The sequence below is a fragment of the Sinohyriopsis cumingii genome, chromosome 15 (genome assembly GCF_028554795.1).
Source record: "Sinohyriopsis cumingii isolate HCF-2022 chromosome 15, ASM2855479v2, whole genome shotgun sequence".
Lineage (NCBI taxonomy): Eukaryota > Metazoa > Mollusca > Bivalvia > Unionida > Unionidae > Sinohyriopsis > Sinohyriopsis cumingii.
Window position 1 is genome coordinate 133587169 of NC_142975.1, and position 17190 is coordinate 133604358.

Sequence of the window (17190 nt, forward strand, 5' to 3'; positions counted from 1 at the left end):
CCATAACATCAGTGCTGGGTAATTTTACTGGCTGTGGTTTTTTGTGGTCTGGGTACTAATCGAGCTAATCTTTCTTTGATTGATAAAAATGCTTTACCAGCAAGATTACGAACAGAACTTAATGCTTTGTTGCCAATAGCTTCAATAGCTTTCATGTCTAATTGTTTTGCAATCGGTACTGTTTTGGAGCCATCGTTCTAAATAAACCCATAACAACATCTCCAAGTCCATCTCCATAAATCGCTTTGTATGTTGGTAATCGTGAATTTACTATTCGAACTGTCACAGGTCCACGTTGAGCGTTATGTACGATCATTTTTTAAATTACAAGTTGATAAATTGATTTCAATCACTGTGATAATCATCAACAATTTCATTAATGAGAGTGACACTATTACAGTTCTTAATACCGCATGTAAATAATCTTCGACAAATATCAGATATTTCATTAATAATTTCTGAATGGTTATTTCCAGCAAGTTTTCCTCCGATCAGAATTTCTAATCGTTCAACATCAGAAAGAACAAGTAACTTGATTAGAAAAGCCACTTCCAGATTTTGGATCGAAGCTTTGTGTCTCTTTTATAAAATCAGCGATTATATCTTCTTGTTGTTGTCGCAATCGTTCTTTTCCTTCACTTATATCATTTTTAACCTCATAAAAATACTCTTGCGCATGTTTATCTTTATCATCAGGTCTAAAACCGGTTCTGAGGAAAGGTAGACCTTTAATCCAATCATTTTCTCACAAAGATCCAACATATCCAGGTTTTAAACATGAATGTCTTTCATCATAATTTACCGCAAGATCTATTCATTTTTCGTGAGAGAAATTATATTTTAAATTGTCTACAGCATCAGGTGTAAATGTTCTTCTTATTTCAGCTTCGGTTATAATTTTGGGTTTAGGTTGAGGTTGTTCTCTTTTCTTACTTCTTTAAATTTTTTAAAATCAGGATCATCGGCTTTGAGAGAACTTTGTTTAGTAAAGATGAGACATACATCTTTAATCCAATCATCTTTTGTTCAAGATTTAGCATGTTTGGTTCTTAGACATTTTCCAATTTTATCATAATTTGCAGCAATATCATAAACTTCTTCTGCTCTTGCATTCTCGATAGCATTAAAACCTTTAAGTGTCAATTTATCTTTAAGAGCAACTTCAGTTTTGGTTTTTATTGTTGTTCTAGGTTTAGGTTTAGGAGGTTGAGCCAATCTTTTAGACTTAAAATGCCTCTCTATCTCTAAATAATACTTATTTATTTCATCTAATTATGCCATATAATCAAGATCATCATTCCTGACTTGCTTACCTCCTTTATTTATTCGAAATAGCCATTTGAGCCAGGTTTCTTTTGACATCGGCTTAGTAGCATATTCAGGTTTCAGATATCTTTCTCTGTAACTATATAACTCGTAGCAGCAAATGCAGCAAAATCTTTTACTTTTACAAATCCTTTTATTGTATTAATTGTTTCCGTGGTAAATTTATCAAACATTTTTTTTTTAAAAAAAAAAAAAATCATTCTTTCTTTTGACTTTCTTTCTGATTCACCAACAGCGCCTTCAAGTATTTCTTCTTCACCAAGTTGAGGAGCAGGGTGTGGCTGAACCGCAGCTATTTCAGTTGGAAGATCTCTTAAAATCTTTTTTGTCTGTTTGGTTCGTCTAGCTATCTTTTCAGTTTGCTCAGCAGTTTGTTTTAACGCGGGAAGAAGAACCTCAGTAGCTTCTGCAACTCTTTCAGTAGTAACAGGTTTAACAAAATTGTTTTTATCTTCTACATATTCAACTTGCGCTTCCCATCTTTCTTGTAGATTTCGTTTAAGTGCATCACGATCGGGTGAATATTTTCTGATTGCTTCTAATCTTTCTCGAGCTAATCTGCTAGTGTAAGATTCCATTATTGATATAATAATTATTTAATTACTCACACATTTATAGCAGCAGAGATGGTGCGACCACAAATAAGTGTCACGGTGATAAACAAAAACATTATACAGATTTTGAAAAAACACAAACGACATAGATAAAGTAACAAAAAAAATAACCAATTAGTGAAACTCTCGGTTTTAGGTAGTGTCTTCAGTTCTGTTATTGACCTTATACTTTTCGTTTTTATTTTTTTCGTATGAAGTTTTATGTTCATGAATGGATTTTTAAACAAGTGGCCCGTTCACCCTCTGCTACAATGGAGAGCATGTTGGCTTACATCTATGCTATTTTGATGTAATATGGCTGACATTTCTTTGGATCTTGTACTTGTGGAAATTGTACATGATCTAAGCACACTGCTAACTTAGTCCTACAATGTAAGAAACAGCACACGTTGTTTTTGTTTTAGTGCTCATCCCCCAGAACAAAAATATCGGGTGATGTGTCTTACGTTGTAGGACTAGCTTCTAACTAAAATTACTGCACCCTTGTGCTAAAAACAAAAATCTGCCTGAATTAGTCTAAAGAACAAAACAAGTAAATGAATTTTGCCCAACTAGACAATAACGGCCTTTGAAAGTGCAATGGATGAATTACCAAATATGTAAAATGTAAATAAATAAATACAAAATAATTAAAAAAAATAACCCTCTTTTTTAAAAAACAATTTACCTCTTAAGTTGAGGAAGTGAAAATGACGAAGTGGAGCTAGCAGTTTTTGAAAGATGCTTGTCTAAATTTAGGCCAAGTTGTATATTCTATAACACACATTATACCATCAATCATACTCCAAAATAAAGGTATTAAAAGTTCTTTGATCAACACCTAATATATACAAGCTATTTTTTTTAAATAGCCAGTATAACCAGTGAGGAAATCCGGGGAAAATCTTTCTTCTTTAAAATTCTATTTCTTATGCAATATACGAAACTGTAGATTGCCTCCAAAGCGATCCCTTCTTTAAATGTATTTTCTCTCGTTTATATAACAAGTAACTGATCGAATCTTCACAAACCCTACTGTAGGTTTTGTGCATGATTTCAGCCTATAATTTGCCACATTAATTAAATTTAATGCTCTCTACAATGCATAAAATTACATACACTCGGTACCTTTAAACCTACGCATGATTGGATGACGTATTTAGCAAGAGTGGTTTGCAGGCTGGGAAATTTAAAACACAATTATGGAGAAAAGAAAAAGATCTTTTCAAGATATTATTGGTTGGTATAGTAATATTAAGATTATAACGTATTATGTACACATTTAAATTTACGCATTCTTTATACACTTTTTGTGTGACAGTGTCGAAAATATATGACTTTCAATTTCGCGTGAAACAAATGAACCCGTATTCAATAACTATAGATTGAATAGGATTCAAAAACCTACGGCATGAAAAATATAAAAAATGCACAGAACTTAGCGCAAAACTCAGCTGTTGAATAACAGAGGGCCAGTGCTGATGTCTTGAGTGTCTGAGCACTAGTGCCCCAGGTTGAGCCAGCCAGTTTGCGGAGTAGGTTGTTTCGAGTGCTAATTTTTGGTGCAGTTTTCTTCAGGTGGTTGTAGAATGTCAGTGATCTGTCTGGACTCACCAAGATATGTTGGTGTCGGGTCGTGTTTTATTTGCTGCCCAATGAAGATGCAAAGCTCAAGGTTTGCATTTGTATTGTTAAGGTGGAAGTCGCTATAGACTGTCATTGTTGTGCTTGGCTGTAAATGCCGTTTCTTGAAAAACTCCGTCATATCCTCCAGGTCCTTGTTCAGTACCTCCTTGAGCTAAGTAAATGAGCGACTATGGGTCCCGAGAGCAATGTCATCTGCATACATGAACTTGCTGACTGTGTTACAGGTAAGTCGTTGATATAGACATTGAACAAACTTGGCGAAAGAACGGACCCTAGTGGGATTCCGTTAGTCTGACGCCTCCACAAGCTGCAGCTCTCACTGATATGCACTATAAAGTGCCTGTTGTAAAGGAACAGTTCGATAGTCTCAACTATACAGTGCCGCAGTACTCTCGAAATTTTCAACAACAGCCTTGCATGCCATACTGTGTCATGCCACTGTTAGATCAAGGAAAACAACTCCAGTTTTAAGTTTCCTCTGAAGACCGTTTTTGACAAATGTAGTAAGTGCAAGGACTTGATCACAAGTGTTATGGCCATGCCTGAAGCCTGCCTGCTCAACAGTTATGATATTCTCCATGTCTGGACCAACTCTTTGGAGAATCAGGTGCTCCAGTACCTTAAAACAGACTGAAAGCGAGATCGGCTGATAACTTGCCATGATGTGAAGGATTTTTGCCAGGCTTTGGGATCGTAATAATCCTTGCCTGCCACTACCAAGTCGGCATGCACTTTTTCCTAACAAACCTGGTGTAAAAAGCAGTGAGCCATTTCTCTTTGCCTTCCGGCCAAGATGCTTTAAGATATCGGGCAGGATCTTGTTATATCATCCTGCTTTATCTGCTTTACTCCCGACTGCTCCAGTGGCCTAGTGGTTGGAGTGTCCTCCTTGGATGTGGGAAGTTGTGGGTTTGATCCCCGTATGAGTCGTACTTAAGACTTATAAAAATGGTACTGACAGCAGCCTCGCTTGTCGCTCAGCATTAAGAGGTTAGTGTTAGGACTGGTCAGCCTGGTGTCAGGATAATATAACTGGGTGGGACATCATGCTACATGTCTGCGGCATGATGCCCCAGTGTTAGGCATCACTATAAATTGTCACACTGCAGACATCGTAATTTTTGATTTTTTTTAAAAGGCTATGTTAAAAATCAAAGTCACATGCACACGAACACACCCGCTTTACTCCCAATTAACACATGGTAACTAACCATCACGGTTCAAAATCAGGCCCCTTGATCACTCTGTACTTATTGTCTTGTACAATTTGCACATTTATTCGCAAATAACTTTAACTTTTTAATATAAAGTAGGCAATCCCAACTTTTCCCTAATGTAAAAATAAAGTACCTTACTGATTTTTAATGGCACCTTTTATTTGAAGTTTCTTCTTTGCTTTATGTCTAGTCTACTGTAACGTTTGGAGGATAATACTTCAGGTTAACTTTTGAATCAATGCAACTATTAGGGCATTATAATAATAATAATGAGGACTTTGTATAGTGCCTAATCTTTAGAACCTCTAAGCTCTTTACAACATTAGACAACACCTATAAGATAAAAAACATATAATGATATGGTTACAAAAACAAACACCATGAAATTAGAAAACAAAAAAACGTGCTAAGAATATTTAAGTAGGAAATATTATTAAGGCTTTAAGTTTGTTCTTGCAGTTGAAATAAGTGAGTTTTGAGAGCACTCTTGAATGGGATCACTGTGTCTTTGCGACTAAGTTCAGTGGGCAATTCATTCCACATTGCTGGGCCCTGGTATGCAAAAGAACGCTGTCCATATGACTTTGTTTTCATATTGGGAATAATGAGTATATGGTTGTCAGAAGAGGAGCATAAGTATCTTGCTGGTGTGTACACATTGGTGAGGTTGGATAGGTATGTTGGATTGGAGTCCGACAGTGAAAAATAGCACAGAGAAGAAATTTTGTGTTTGATTCTGGATCGAATGGATAGCCAGTGTAGGGTACAGATCAGCGGGGAGGTGTGCTCTGATCGTGGTACTGTAAGTATGATCCAAGCAGCTGTGTTTTGAAGTTTCTGGAGTAGATATTGAGATGAACCAGACAGAATTGAGTTACAATAGTCCAGTCTTGAAAGTACTAATGAACACACAAGTGTTTTAGTGGCATCAACTGAAAGATATTTGCAAATTGAACTGATGTGTCTCAGCTCAAGATATGCAGCCTTGCATATATGTTCATGACATATTCGTGCAGTGTGAGAGTACTGTCCAGACTAACACCTAGGTTTTGTACTGATTGTGTGAATTTAATGTTGGTGTTGCTGATATTTATTGTTTGAGGTAAAGGATGTGAATGAGAAAGTCTTTGTGTTGTGATCAGAATGGCCTCAGATATGAGTCCATTCAACTTGTGTTGTCCCCTTGTCTCGACTTAATTTGATTGGATGTGGTGGTTTGCTACCATATTCAGTGATATTCACAGACCCAAAGCAGAGAAGTATCTGCTTGATCGGCCATGGTGTAGATAAGGTTAATATATCGGAACCTTGGCTAGTGAAGATGATTCAACCCCTAACGTCTCTTGTATGATTTGTGTTAGAATACAGCATCAGGGTTCTCACTTTGATTTTAAAAGTTGTAGTCCAGAACTCATTTCTTAAAAACTATTGAGTACCTGCTCTAATGTGATTGTTTTGTGGTAGAATACTCCAGAACACTTGAAGAAGAAACAAACATGGTATATATATATATATATATATATATATATATATATATATATATATATAATATTCAATTCTAAATGAACATAAATCAATCTTGTGGTGCATGGGAATGTCTGATTCCACAAATACTTGATTTTCTCAGGTCTTTGGTTTTCTTTATCAGAATTATCTCCATGTTGTACTTTTTGTCAGCAAGTCTCAAGAACTTTGGTTAATCAGCATCCTTGTGGTTGGTACCAGAGAACATATATAATGCTGCTATCAGAAAATCACACATTTAATAATTGTTTGAAATAAAGCATATCTGCAAAGGACACTTACAAATAGCTGTTTTGATGACTATCGCTGGGGCATTCTTGTTTAGTCTGAAAAACAAAATAAATCAATAACATTATAGGGAAGAATATCAAGAAAAATACCAATGTCTCATCATCAGTCTAATAATATTTTGTTTCTTTTTGGAAGCCATATGCAGGAAGAATGGTGCAGTTTGTCGGCAAAAGTGTGTTTAGTGGAATCCTCATTTATTTACTTATTCAGTTCGAAGCCTTTTTGCTAAATGTTATTTTCATTGTAACTTAACATTAAGGTCTTAGAAGTGTAGCAATTATACTTGGATCCAAATGCAAGGAGCATAGTTACAGATCTACCAGCACATAATGTGCCAGCAGATCTGGGTCTATGCTGTTTGTAGGAGTCATCAGTAGAACAAACAACTTATTCCCTGATCTTCTGGTGCATTATGAGACAGTAGATCAGGGTCTATGTTGTTTTCTGTTTGATTCAAGTTTTAAACAAGTATATAAGGTTTACTCTCCTTGGTTTATTTACAGAATCCAGGAAAACGTCTTGCAGGCAGCCATTATCAGAGAATAGCCATGTGATGCTGTGGGACACAGTCTTCCAGCTCATTGATTACCATCAGGATTATGATGGACTTCTGATGGAAGTAAAAGAAATAGCAAAAACTGGGCTGTGTTCAGGAATGCTGGTGTTAAGTAATGTTAGGCTGATGAATGGCAGTTATTATGAAAAGCTGACAGTTGAGAGAAATAGTTTAGTGAGAATAGTGCATGCCAAATTTGGCATCATAGACAAGAAAAGCTGCCGATTAAGACTTGTGAACAGAGCTAGGAGAACCTAGATACATGGTCAATTAGCCATTTTAGTTTCTTTGCCTTAAGTATGTTTTGACCTTTTACACAGTTATGTTGACTAAAATGACATTGTCTAAAGGTAAATAGTGTTTGTTTATTAATGTATGACAAGCATAGTTTAAAAAAAGGAAAGATTGAATGCTGGACCAATTTGATGAGAGCATTGTTCACTAGTTACGATTGTTGTGAAAAGAAAAGCTGTTTGGTGCTTAACACCATCCCTACTGAATGCAGCTCAGATTATCTACCAACAACTTATTTTAGTATTTTCAGTTTTTTGTTATTGGTATATAATGTGGATCCTTGTTATAATGGTCCATTATAAGTTTTAATATGGACTGAACAATCCCCCTCGGACCCCAAGACATGTTATAAATGTTTCACTTGAATATAATTAGCGTATGTTTTGCATTCACAGTTTGTGTGGATGCTGATTCTTTCACTGGGGGTGGAGGAGGGAGTGAACAGGGTTGTCACTTGTCTCGTATCTTTTGTCTTGAATAGAAGATTTTGATTCTGACCAGAGCTGAAATGAACATTGAACCTTCAAATCAATACTTTTTGTGAATTTTTAAATACAAAATTAGCATTTGCATCTTGGTGAAATGTAAAGTTTACAACATCGAGATAGTTAACAAGGAAACAACTTCAGACCTGCTGAATCACTTGAAATTCAAACCTTCACTCAAAATGTAATTATAAATGTAAAAAAAAAATCTGAATAGTCGCATTGCTCATCACCATTTATATTTATTATACTCTTGAACAGATAAAATTTAATAATTAGCAGGTTGATGCAAAACATTGCATAGAATATGGGTCATATACATTTCAGTTAATAAGCCCTTAGATATCAATCATACCAGAACTCACCCCCACCCCTTGATCATCTTGTCTTAGAAAATATATTTCTGCATTGGGTCTTTTATTGAAGTCTGTCTTGAAGTACTTATGAAGCTTTGGATATATCTATATACTTGAAATCTGACACTTTTTGTAAAAGTTCATAATGCACATGTCAGCTGTTTTTATCACCATGATGTTTGTATGCCAGTTGATGTTACTTTAGAACAGCCATATAAGTTTATTGTGAGTTCGCTATTATAATAGAAGTTTACTACTCCGTTTTTGCTGTGTATTAGTACAAAAGCATAGTTTTCATCATATATTTGAAATTTATGTGGATTGTTTCACTTTTCTTTCCAATTCCCATTTGAAAATGACAGCTTTTTGTTGGAAATCCCTCTTTACCCATAAACCTGAGTGGACTACTCCACAACTTGGTTAAAACTAGTTCCCAGGTAACTGGCCTTGGTAGAGATTACATTATTCTGTTTACAAAAATCACATGGTAATTTCACACCTATTGCAATGCACATTTTATGTATAAAAATAGTCATTACCTATGCATGTGTTTCATTTGAAAAAATTATTTATGAAGTCTGAATATGAGTTTCTTATGGGTTAGCAGAAACTTTCAGTGTCTGATTTTGGGACTTTATTGTTGGTCAAAAAGTCAGAACTGTCGAATGTGTCCAGCATATGACAAATTGTTGAGATTTGCAGTCAACATTTCCAGATTTAATTAAATTTCATTGGCCACATATCTGATATATACTTGATTGTGAACAAATCACTTCCCAAAGAAATTTTTCACTCTGCTGGTCATATATAACAGAAGACCTGTTGTCCATCATCTGAAGCCCATTCATCCTTTAGCACAAGTTTCCTATCATTACTTCTAAACTACTTTAAAGGATTACTTTAGACGGCCAACATCAATGTCAACGACTGGGAGAGCTGTGCTAATGACCATTCCATCTGGCGCCTAGCCATCAGACAGGGCATTCAAAAAGCCGAGGAAGATAGAAACATAAAGCAAACTGAAAAGAGAGCTAGAAAGGAGAAACAAAAACTTCCTCTGGAGCTACACCATTGTCTCCTGTAGATGGACCAATGCCAAGAAGACTTTAAAGGATTGCTATGAAACTTTACACATACATTCATCTCAAGGTCTAGTTGATAATAGTGCTGCACAGGTATTTAAGTATGGCCACAACAACCTTCATCTTGAAAATCTTGTTATTGCTACATAAATCTTCTTGTAACGGAGATTCACATTGGCATAGGGTTTTTCACTGGGAGACTTCTTACGGTGTCTAGCTGGTCCTAAATGAAATGGTGTCATCTAGACATCCTGTATAGCCACCACAGTAACCGTCTCAAAAATCTTGTTATTGCAGCTCAGTGGATGGTAGTATCAATATAGGGTTTTAAATAAAAACTTCTTATTATGTCCTGTTGGTCCTAAATGAAAATGGTGCCAATCTGATATTCAGTATGGCCACCAGTGTCCATCTTGAATATCATGTTATTGCTTCTCTTCTTAAATGGAAAGGCATATTAGCATGGGGTTTTCACAAGATGACTTCTTATAGTGTCTAGTTGGTCCAAAATACAACTTGTGCTGATCTGCTGTCCAATATGGCTGCCACAGCAGATGTATTGAAAATCTTATGCTTCTTCTATATTGAAAATCATATCAACATCAGGTATTTACCAGAAGACTTCCTGTGATGACTATCTGGTACTAAATATAAGTTGTGGTAATCTAACAGCAAGTATTGATACCATGGCAGCTGTCTTGAAAATTTTGTTACTACTCCTCCTAAATGGAAAGTCCTGTCAGCATGAAGTTTTCTCCAGGAGACTAACTATGATATCAATTTTGTCCTGAATGAAAATGATGCTGAACTGACCTCTAATATAGTCATCAAGACAGTTATCCGGAAATTTTTACACTATCCTTAAAGAAAAAGTCAACATGGATTTTTCAGCAGAAGATGTACTTGATCCTGAATTAAAGTGACACTTATCTAACATCCAATCTGGTCACCATGGTATCCATTTAAAAATCTTGCTACTCCAGAAGAATTCATAGCCACATCAACCTAGGGTTTTCTCTAAAAGACTTGTGATATCTTGTTGGCCTGAAAAGAAATCGTTGCTCCACAGACATCTAATATAGCTGTCACAATGAGCTTATTGAAAATTGTCTAATTCTTCTGAATGGATGATCATATTGGCATGGAGGTTTCATTCTTCTGTTGGTGTTCAGTTTGCTCTAAATGTAAATGGTGCAATTTGAAAATGTTACTGCTTCAGAAATGGTTACAGCAGTTAAAAAGAAGAAATGGCCTGATCTTGAATTCCTGGAAATTATTTTTAGACAGTACAACATCAGTCCCTTCATGGGATTCTTGTTGAGATTTTCATAAATGAATATGTAATCAAGTTTCAGCATTCCTTAACTGTTGTCTTCATCACGAAAGGATCATTTATGGCTGCACTGTGTTTGTAGAAATGCAGGGTAAATTAAAATACACATTCGTTGGAGTTTAAGTGTTAATCCAAGAAAAAATATAAAAGACCCCTCAAATGTCATTTATTTAGATTTAGATGACTTAGTTCACAGTGTTTTCAATGTAGATTGACATTGTGTGTGGAGTGTCAGTAAACACAAAGAGGATGGACTCAGTACATTTATTAAAATCGACAAATGTTCAAATCCTCACCTAATGCATTCAAGAAATATTTAGAGAGGAAAAGTTGGTTCTCATTTCAGTTCTAATTCTAATGCTTTGACCCCCAAAAAATCTCTCTTTAACTTTGTAAATTCTTTTATACTTAAGAGGCAAATAATGCACCTTTACTATTGCAGTTTATCCGAAAATCTTGTTCCTGATGTATTTGATTTTTGGAAATATTTTTTTTAATGTGCATATTTATAATTGCAGGCATCTTCATTAAAAAGGGTAAAAATTGAGGAAGATGAAGCTAAAAGTGAAGATTGTAATGCAACCACTGGTAAGTCTATGGCTCCCGTGGAGTTTACCTGTCACTGCTTTAATTAACATAATTACATTGGCCTCACTTAATTTGAGTTTAGATCATAAAATGGAAATAATTGTCATTCCCATCCTCTTTCTTTTTTTCAAGATATATGACTCAAAATGATGAACGGTAAAATGCACACTTAAAAATTTAGTGTTAAAGAGTAAATTGAAATCCCATTATAATTGATGCCTAAATATTTATTCCTTTTTCAGATGGAAAGAAGACTAAATAACATAACAAAACTTCTGTGATACTTTTAAAGGCAAATTAAACATTTAATTGTCATAATATTTGCATATCTCAAAAAAGAGACATTTAAAATAAAAACACGTTATCTTAAAATATAAAATAGTGATATTTAAAGTCAGGAATTGGAAACTGTTAAGGTTTAATTTAAAAATATGTTTTGTTCATTGAAAAGAAAACGAAACTTTGCTTTTGTATGGAGTATGTACTGTTTTTACAGATTAATAAATACATATGTGTTTGTTACAGTTAACAACATTGTGAAATATAAAATATGTACATTTAATGTATTTATAGATTAATAAACATGTATTTGTTACAGATAAGAACATAGTATCACTAATCTTTGGTGGTGGAAACATCAGTAAACCCTCATCAGCCCTGCATCTCAGCGTTAACTGTGCTGTTAGAATTCTCTCCATCCTTCCTAAGTCTGGACAGATTTTGGATGCCTCCAGCAAGGTATACACTTACTATACTGACAAAAGCAAGCAGACTTAATAGATTTTCTGATAAATAAGATGCCATGATTATAATTAATTCTCTATAAAGATAGTCATCACTAATTAGTACAGTTAAACCTGTCTCAGGCATCAATGATTTTGAAAAGTGTTAAAGTTGCCTCTGGCAACAGTAATTTCTGCAGTAATTAGTGGAAAGAAACTGCCTAAAACAGGGATCAGTGTAAGAACTGAAAATTGTTTTGGGTTATTCCCCTCTCATTTAAAAAAAAAGGATTTTCCTAAATGTTTGAGTTAATGAAGAGATAGTGGTAGCTTGAAAATATGATGCATTTTTGTGCTTCTTTTTAAAATCATATTACATAACAGACCCAGAGAAAGGTTTTTGTTTGACATATACGGCATGTTATACGGCATATACGGCAGTCAGACCTGGAAATCATTAAACTTTTTAAATTGTGCTTCTTAACCAGTCTATCAAAAATGGTGTCACAAAATTAGTTTCATGTAAATCTTATAGCCAAATGTATATAATTTCTCAGATATCATCTATACAGTAAAATAAAAAGCACAAGAGAATCCCATCTCAATTTTCTTGTTTACTGTCTCTCACATTATTGACTATAATCTCGTCTGTTAATTATCTCACACCTCAAGGATTCATGTTTTATCAGACATGGATGGAATACTTTATTAAAAACTCTTTGCTTTGTTATGGTAAAGTATGAGAACAAGTGCTTTATGGCTTTCCTAATTTGGCATGTGCACATGAGTATTTTTTTCAAAAAGTGGTCAGGATAACAGATGGAGTACTTCTGATATTGTGGTTGCATGGTCTTCAGCAGCCTAAATCACAATCCTTTCTGCAGGAAGAAGGGCAGACATCACATGACATGGCTTACTGCATGTTCCTTTACTCTGTGCATGAGTTATTAAATTAAATCAAGTCGAGATTCAAACAGTTTCCATAAAATAGTCATTACATTCATGATCATCAACAATAGTATTTAATATGACATAAATCCTTTGGATTTAGGTATTGATGCCTGCAGTGGTAAACTGGAGGGCAGTATTTCTTGCAAGATTTCTCCACCACTGGTTGTGAGAACTGTTTGTTCCTGAGAGCTTGTTTAGTATGATCCAGATGCGCAGGTTCAAACTTAATATTTTATTCATTGTACGATAATTTGAAAGCAGAAACACCATGAGTGTGCAGGCATAAACAACTATAAATTAAATGATGTATTTACTTTTGAGTTAGATAAATACACATATTTCTAAATGGAATGAAGTAAAAAAGCAGAAGAAGGAAAACTTCTGATTTAATGTTGAGCATAGTGTGCTCTAAAAAAAAGTGGGATGCTGCAGTTTCCTAATCAGGTGTGATGATAGTACAATGGCTAAAACAAAGATGATATTAATAGTCTGGTTAAAAAATTTGGTATACAGGTAATACTAGTGACATATACACCACTTCCTCGATAACTCCTGTCCTGATAACTCTTGTACCCGCTTATAATGCGGGGTCAGGCGTGGATCCCATTTTTTAAATCAGTAAATACCCCAAAAATTGATGCCTATTTGTTGAACTTGAAGAAAATCACAATACAAATTGGTAAAGGAAACTTTGATATATCACTTGTTTTATCGTCAAAAATGGTAGATAGGACCTGGAAATTTTATTATGGAAAATCAAATTTAAAAATAGATTATACAAGTTTTAACATTTTCTTTCCAAACGACATTCCTAGTACACTGCAGTTAACGATATGTAAGGAAATTTTGATTAATGACAGTGTCACTTGTGCCGAGTGGAGGCAGTACTTTAATAAATAAATACAAATTAAATAATATTTTTATAAATTGAAATTTGTGTTCTAGTTACCGTATTTACCGTATATATTGGGACACTATTTGTTGGGACACCATAAATTAATTTTAAAAGTAATTTTTTTGTGCACTGTATGTTCTGAGACACATCGTTTTTTTCGAGTCGTAAGTTGTGGGACACCTTTTGAATCATTCAAAAATTACATGTCGAAAATTGCACTCCAACTGAAATTTTTATTTAAAGAAATATAAAACTGTGTACTTGAGATAAAACTCTTTAATCCACTGCAGCAGCATCTCATCAACACAACCATTCCACAACCCTTCTCCTGCACACGTACGATCTATTCTTTTGGTACATGAATATTTTTTTAGCTTTCTCATAAATTGAAAAATTGTTAGAGACAACACACCACCTGAAGCGGAAACTGCAAGGGAAAAAGTCAGATTTTTTCAAATATGCACTAGTCTTGCTAATTGTCACACTTCTGACGCTCATCAGTCCATCTAGGAATGCGATCAAAGTACACTAGAGTTTCATCTATTTTAATGATCATATTGTCTGCAAAATTATGTTTCTCTTCTGACCTTCACCAATTCATCACGTGATTTTATTTTCTCCATATCTTTTGGATGATGCTGGGTCATCGATATTCGCGCATGAAGCACTATATTGTGTAACTTTAAAAACTGTTCCATTATTTCACTTTATTTTCAAAATTGTCGTGAATACCGGTGAAAAGGAACCAATGTTAGTTTCCATATCTTGACCGTCTTTGTATAGTCAAAGCTAAAAAATAAAATATTGGCACACTTAAAACAATCCATAGTCAGTTTCCGATGTCAGCTTGCTTTGAAATAAAATAACCTTTGTATTGATATCCTTTTAAAAAAAAATCGGCTTCTGAGTCCAAAGTCGGCTTCAGACGTCGGCTTGCTTTGTAATAAAAATAACCTTTGTCTTTGATGTCCTGTCGGTAAGTTCAAAGAAGAAGTTTACTACTGTCTGTCAGTTGTGTTTATTTACCACCAGGGCTGATTTCTGTAGGTAAATAGTAATGATACTTTTGTAACCCATGCTGGCAAAAAGATTGTCACTTGCACTCAAGTAAATGTGTTTTCAAATAATGATTTTTTTGTTTGCAAGATACTGTCATACAGTTGACCTGGATATAAATTAATCTTGGCTATTTTGCACCTAACACCGTGCCATGCGTGAATGACAGTTGTCTTCAGTTTAGCGGTTGATTATTTCCCTTTTGTTTACAAAATCGTTTGCTTCCTTTCTGGCCTTCACGAATTCATCACATGATTTTATTTTCACCAATTATTCTGGTTGATGCTGGGTCATCGACATCTGTGCACAAAGTACTATATTGTGTCACTTTAAAATTTGTTCCATTGTTTCAAAATTCCCGTGAATACAGTTGAAAAGGAACTCAAGTTTGCTTCCATAGCTCGGCCATCTTTGTATATTCAAAAACAAAAGATTGGCTCACTTCACAGAATCCATAATCAGCTTCCGGTGTTGGCTTGCTTTGCAATAAAATAACTTTTGTATTGATATCCTTTACAAAAAAAGTAACCAAAGTCGGCTTCTGAAATCGGCTTGCTTTGTAATAAAAGAACCTTTTGTCTTTGTTGTCCTGTTGGTAGGTTCAAAGAAGGAGTTAACTGCTAGATGACAGTCATGTTTATTCACCACCAGGGCTTCTATGTGCTTGGCATATGTGGTTATAATTAATACAAAGGAGCATTGATGTCGGCGGGTAAATAGTAAGGTTAATTTTGTAACCCAAGGTGGTGAAAAGATTGTCACTTGCCCTCAAGTGAATGTGTTTTCAAATGATTTTTATCTGCGAGATACTGTCATACAGTAGACATGGATATAATTCAGTCTTGATTATTTTGCATGCAACACTGTGTCATGCGTGAATGGCGTCTTCAAGATATCGGTTGACTATTTCCCTCTTGTTTGCGATTTTGTTGGCTCCAGTTTTCAGTCGGATAACATATTCAAACCTTTGAGCACAACCACACACAATTGTTTCTCAATATTCATGTCAATGAAAACGAGGTATGTGGTATCGGACATAATTGATACACGCTACAGTGTAGAATCCTACGCTACTTACATGAATTTCGTGGAAATATTTTATTCTTTAATGCTCATGTTGAAAAAAGGAATAAATGATAACAACACAAAGTTAGTTTCTTTCTTTTTATTATCAATTAAGCGTTTTATTTATCTATTTTATTGCAACGTGCATTGGGGGGGGGCAAGCACAAATGCAATACAGATTTATTTTGTTTCTTATGTCTTGGGACATGTGACCAAAGTGAAAAAAATGTTTCACCATAAGTTCTGGGACAGGAAAAAAAAATTAATTATTTTATCGTGTCCCAACATATGCGGTAAATACGGTATATCTTTTAGTTCCTTTTAAGTGTAATTGTCATAAATGCAATGTGTCCTCTTGTAAAATGCGTCAATCTACAGTAACAATTGTGTCCGCACGCGTTTCTCAGATAACCTAATTAAGTGCTGACCTTTTTTTGATAACTGACTTGCAGAAGGATTTATTGTATTGTTGCACTGAATAAAAAGCTGGCCTCCTTTGTATTATCAAGTTAATTATGTCTTTTGAATAACAAAAAAGAGAGATGGAATAAAAAAAAAAGTTAAAAGGCACAAAATACTACAAACTTAAAATCTAGCGTCCCTGGTCATATGTTGGGTGAACTCACTTCATTTCGTCAATTGAACACTGTTATAAATGTATAAATGTTCTTGTGTATGTAACATAAACTACCTTAAATTAACTGACTCTTTCATAACTGTGATCAAAGATAACAAGGCTGCCAAGCGAAATGAATACTTCATAAAATAAAGGGCTTGATTTCACAGAGCCATACCATTATGGGCAAGCTATTTCAGAGAATTCTTGAACTGGTATTTAGATATATCCTCAAGGATGTTAAGAAGTTTCATTATTACTTCCAATGAAATCACAACATCAATATTGTACTGATTGAACAATACAAAAATTGAGTTTCAACGTAGACGATTGTCTCACGAAATATCGCATGTTTTTGAAAAAAAGGAATCTTGTTTGGTGGTGAATCAACAGTTAGTCTAGTTTCCTGCTGTGGGCTCATGATTTGGCAGGTTACTATTAAACACCACTGTGGGAACCAGACTCATCAGGAAAACAAAAAGCAGTGACATAATACACAGATTTTTCACGTACACATGATGGTTGTTGAAACCAATCGAAACGATCTTTCACATATTGGACATTTTGAAAATAAATGTTATTTAAACAGAATA

General features: G+C 34.6%; 1 protein-coding gene across 1 annotated transcript in view; it reads left to right on the top strand.

Annotated features, from left to right (window-relative positions):
- Positions 1–3087: 3087 nt before the first annotated feature.
- The window catches only part of LOC149782811 (Fanconi anemia group A protein-like), a 293000-nt gene continuing 278897 nt past the window's right edge, over positions 3088–17190 (top strand). Inside the window, exons 1-4 of the mRNA XM_089934328.1 lie at positions 3088–3158; positions 7102–7217; positions 11223–11292; positions 11891–12030. Of these exons, the coding sequence (XP_089790454.1) occupies positions 3122–3158; positions 7102–7217; positions 11223–11292; positions 11891–12030 (363 nt within the window). The 5' untranslated portion in view covers positions 3088–3121. The remainder of the gene's footprint in view (positions 3159–7101; positions 7218–11222; positions 11293–11890; positions 12031–17190) is intronic.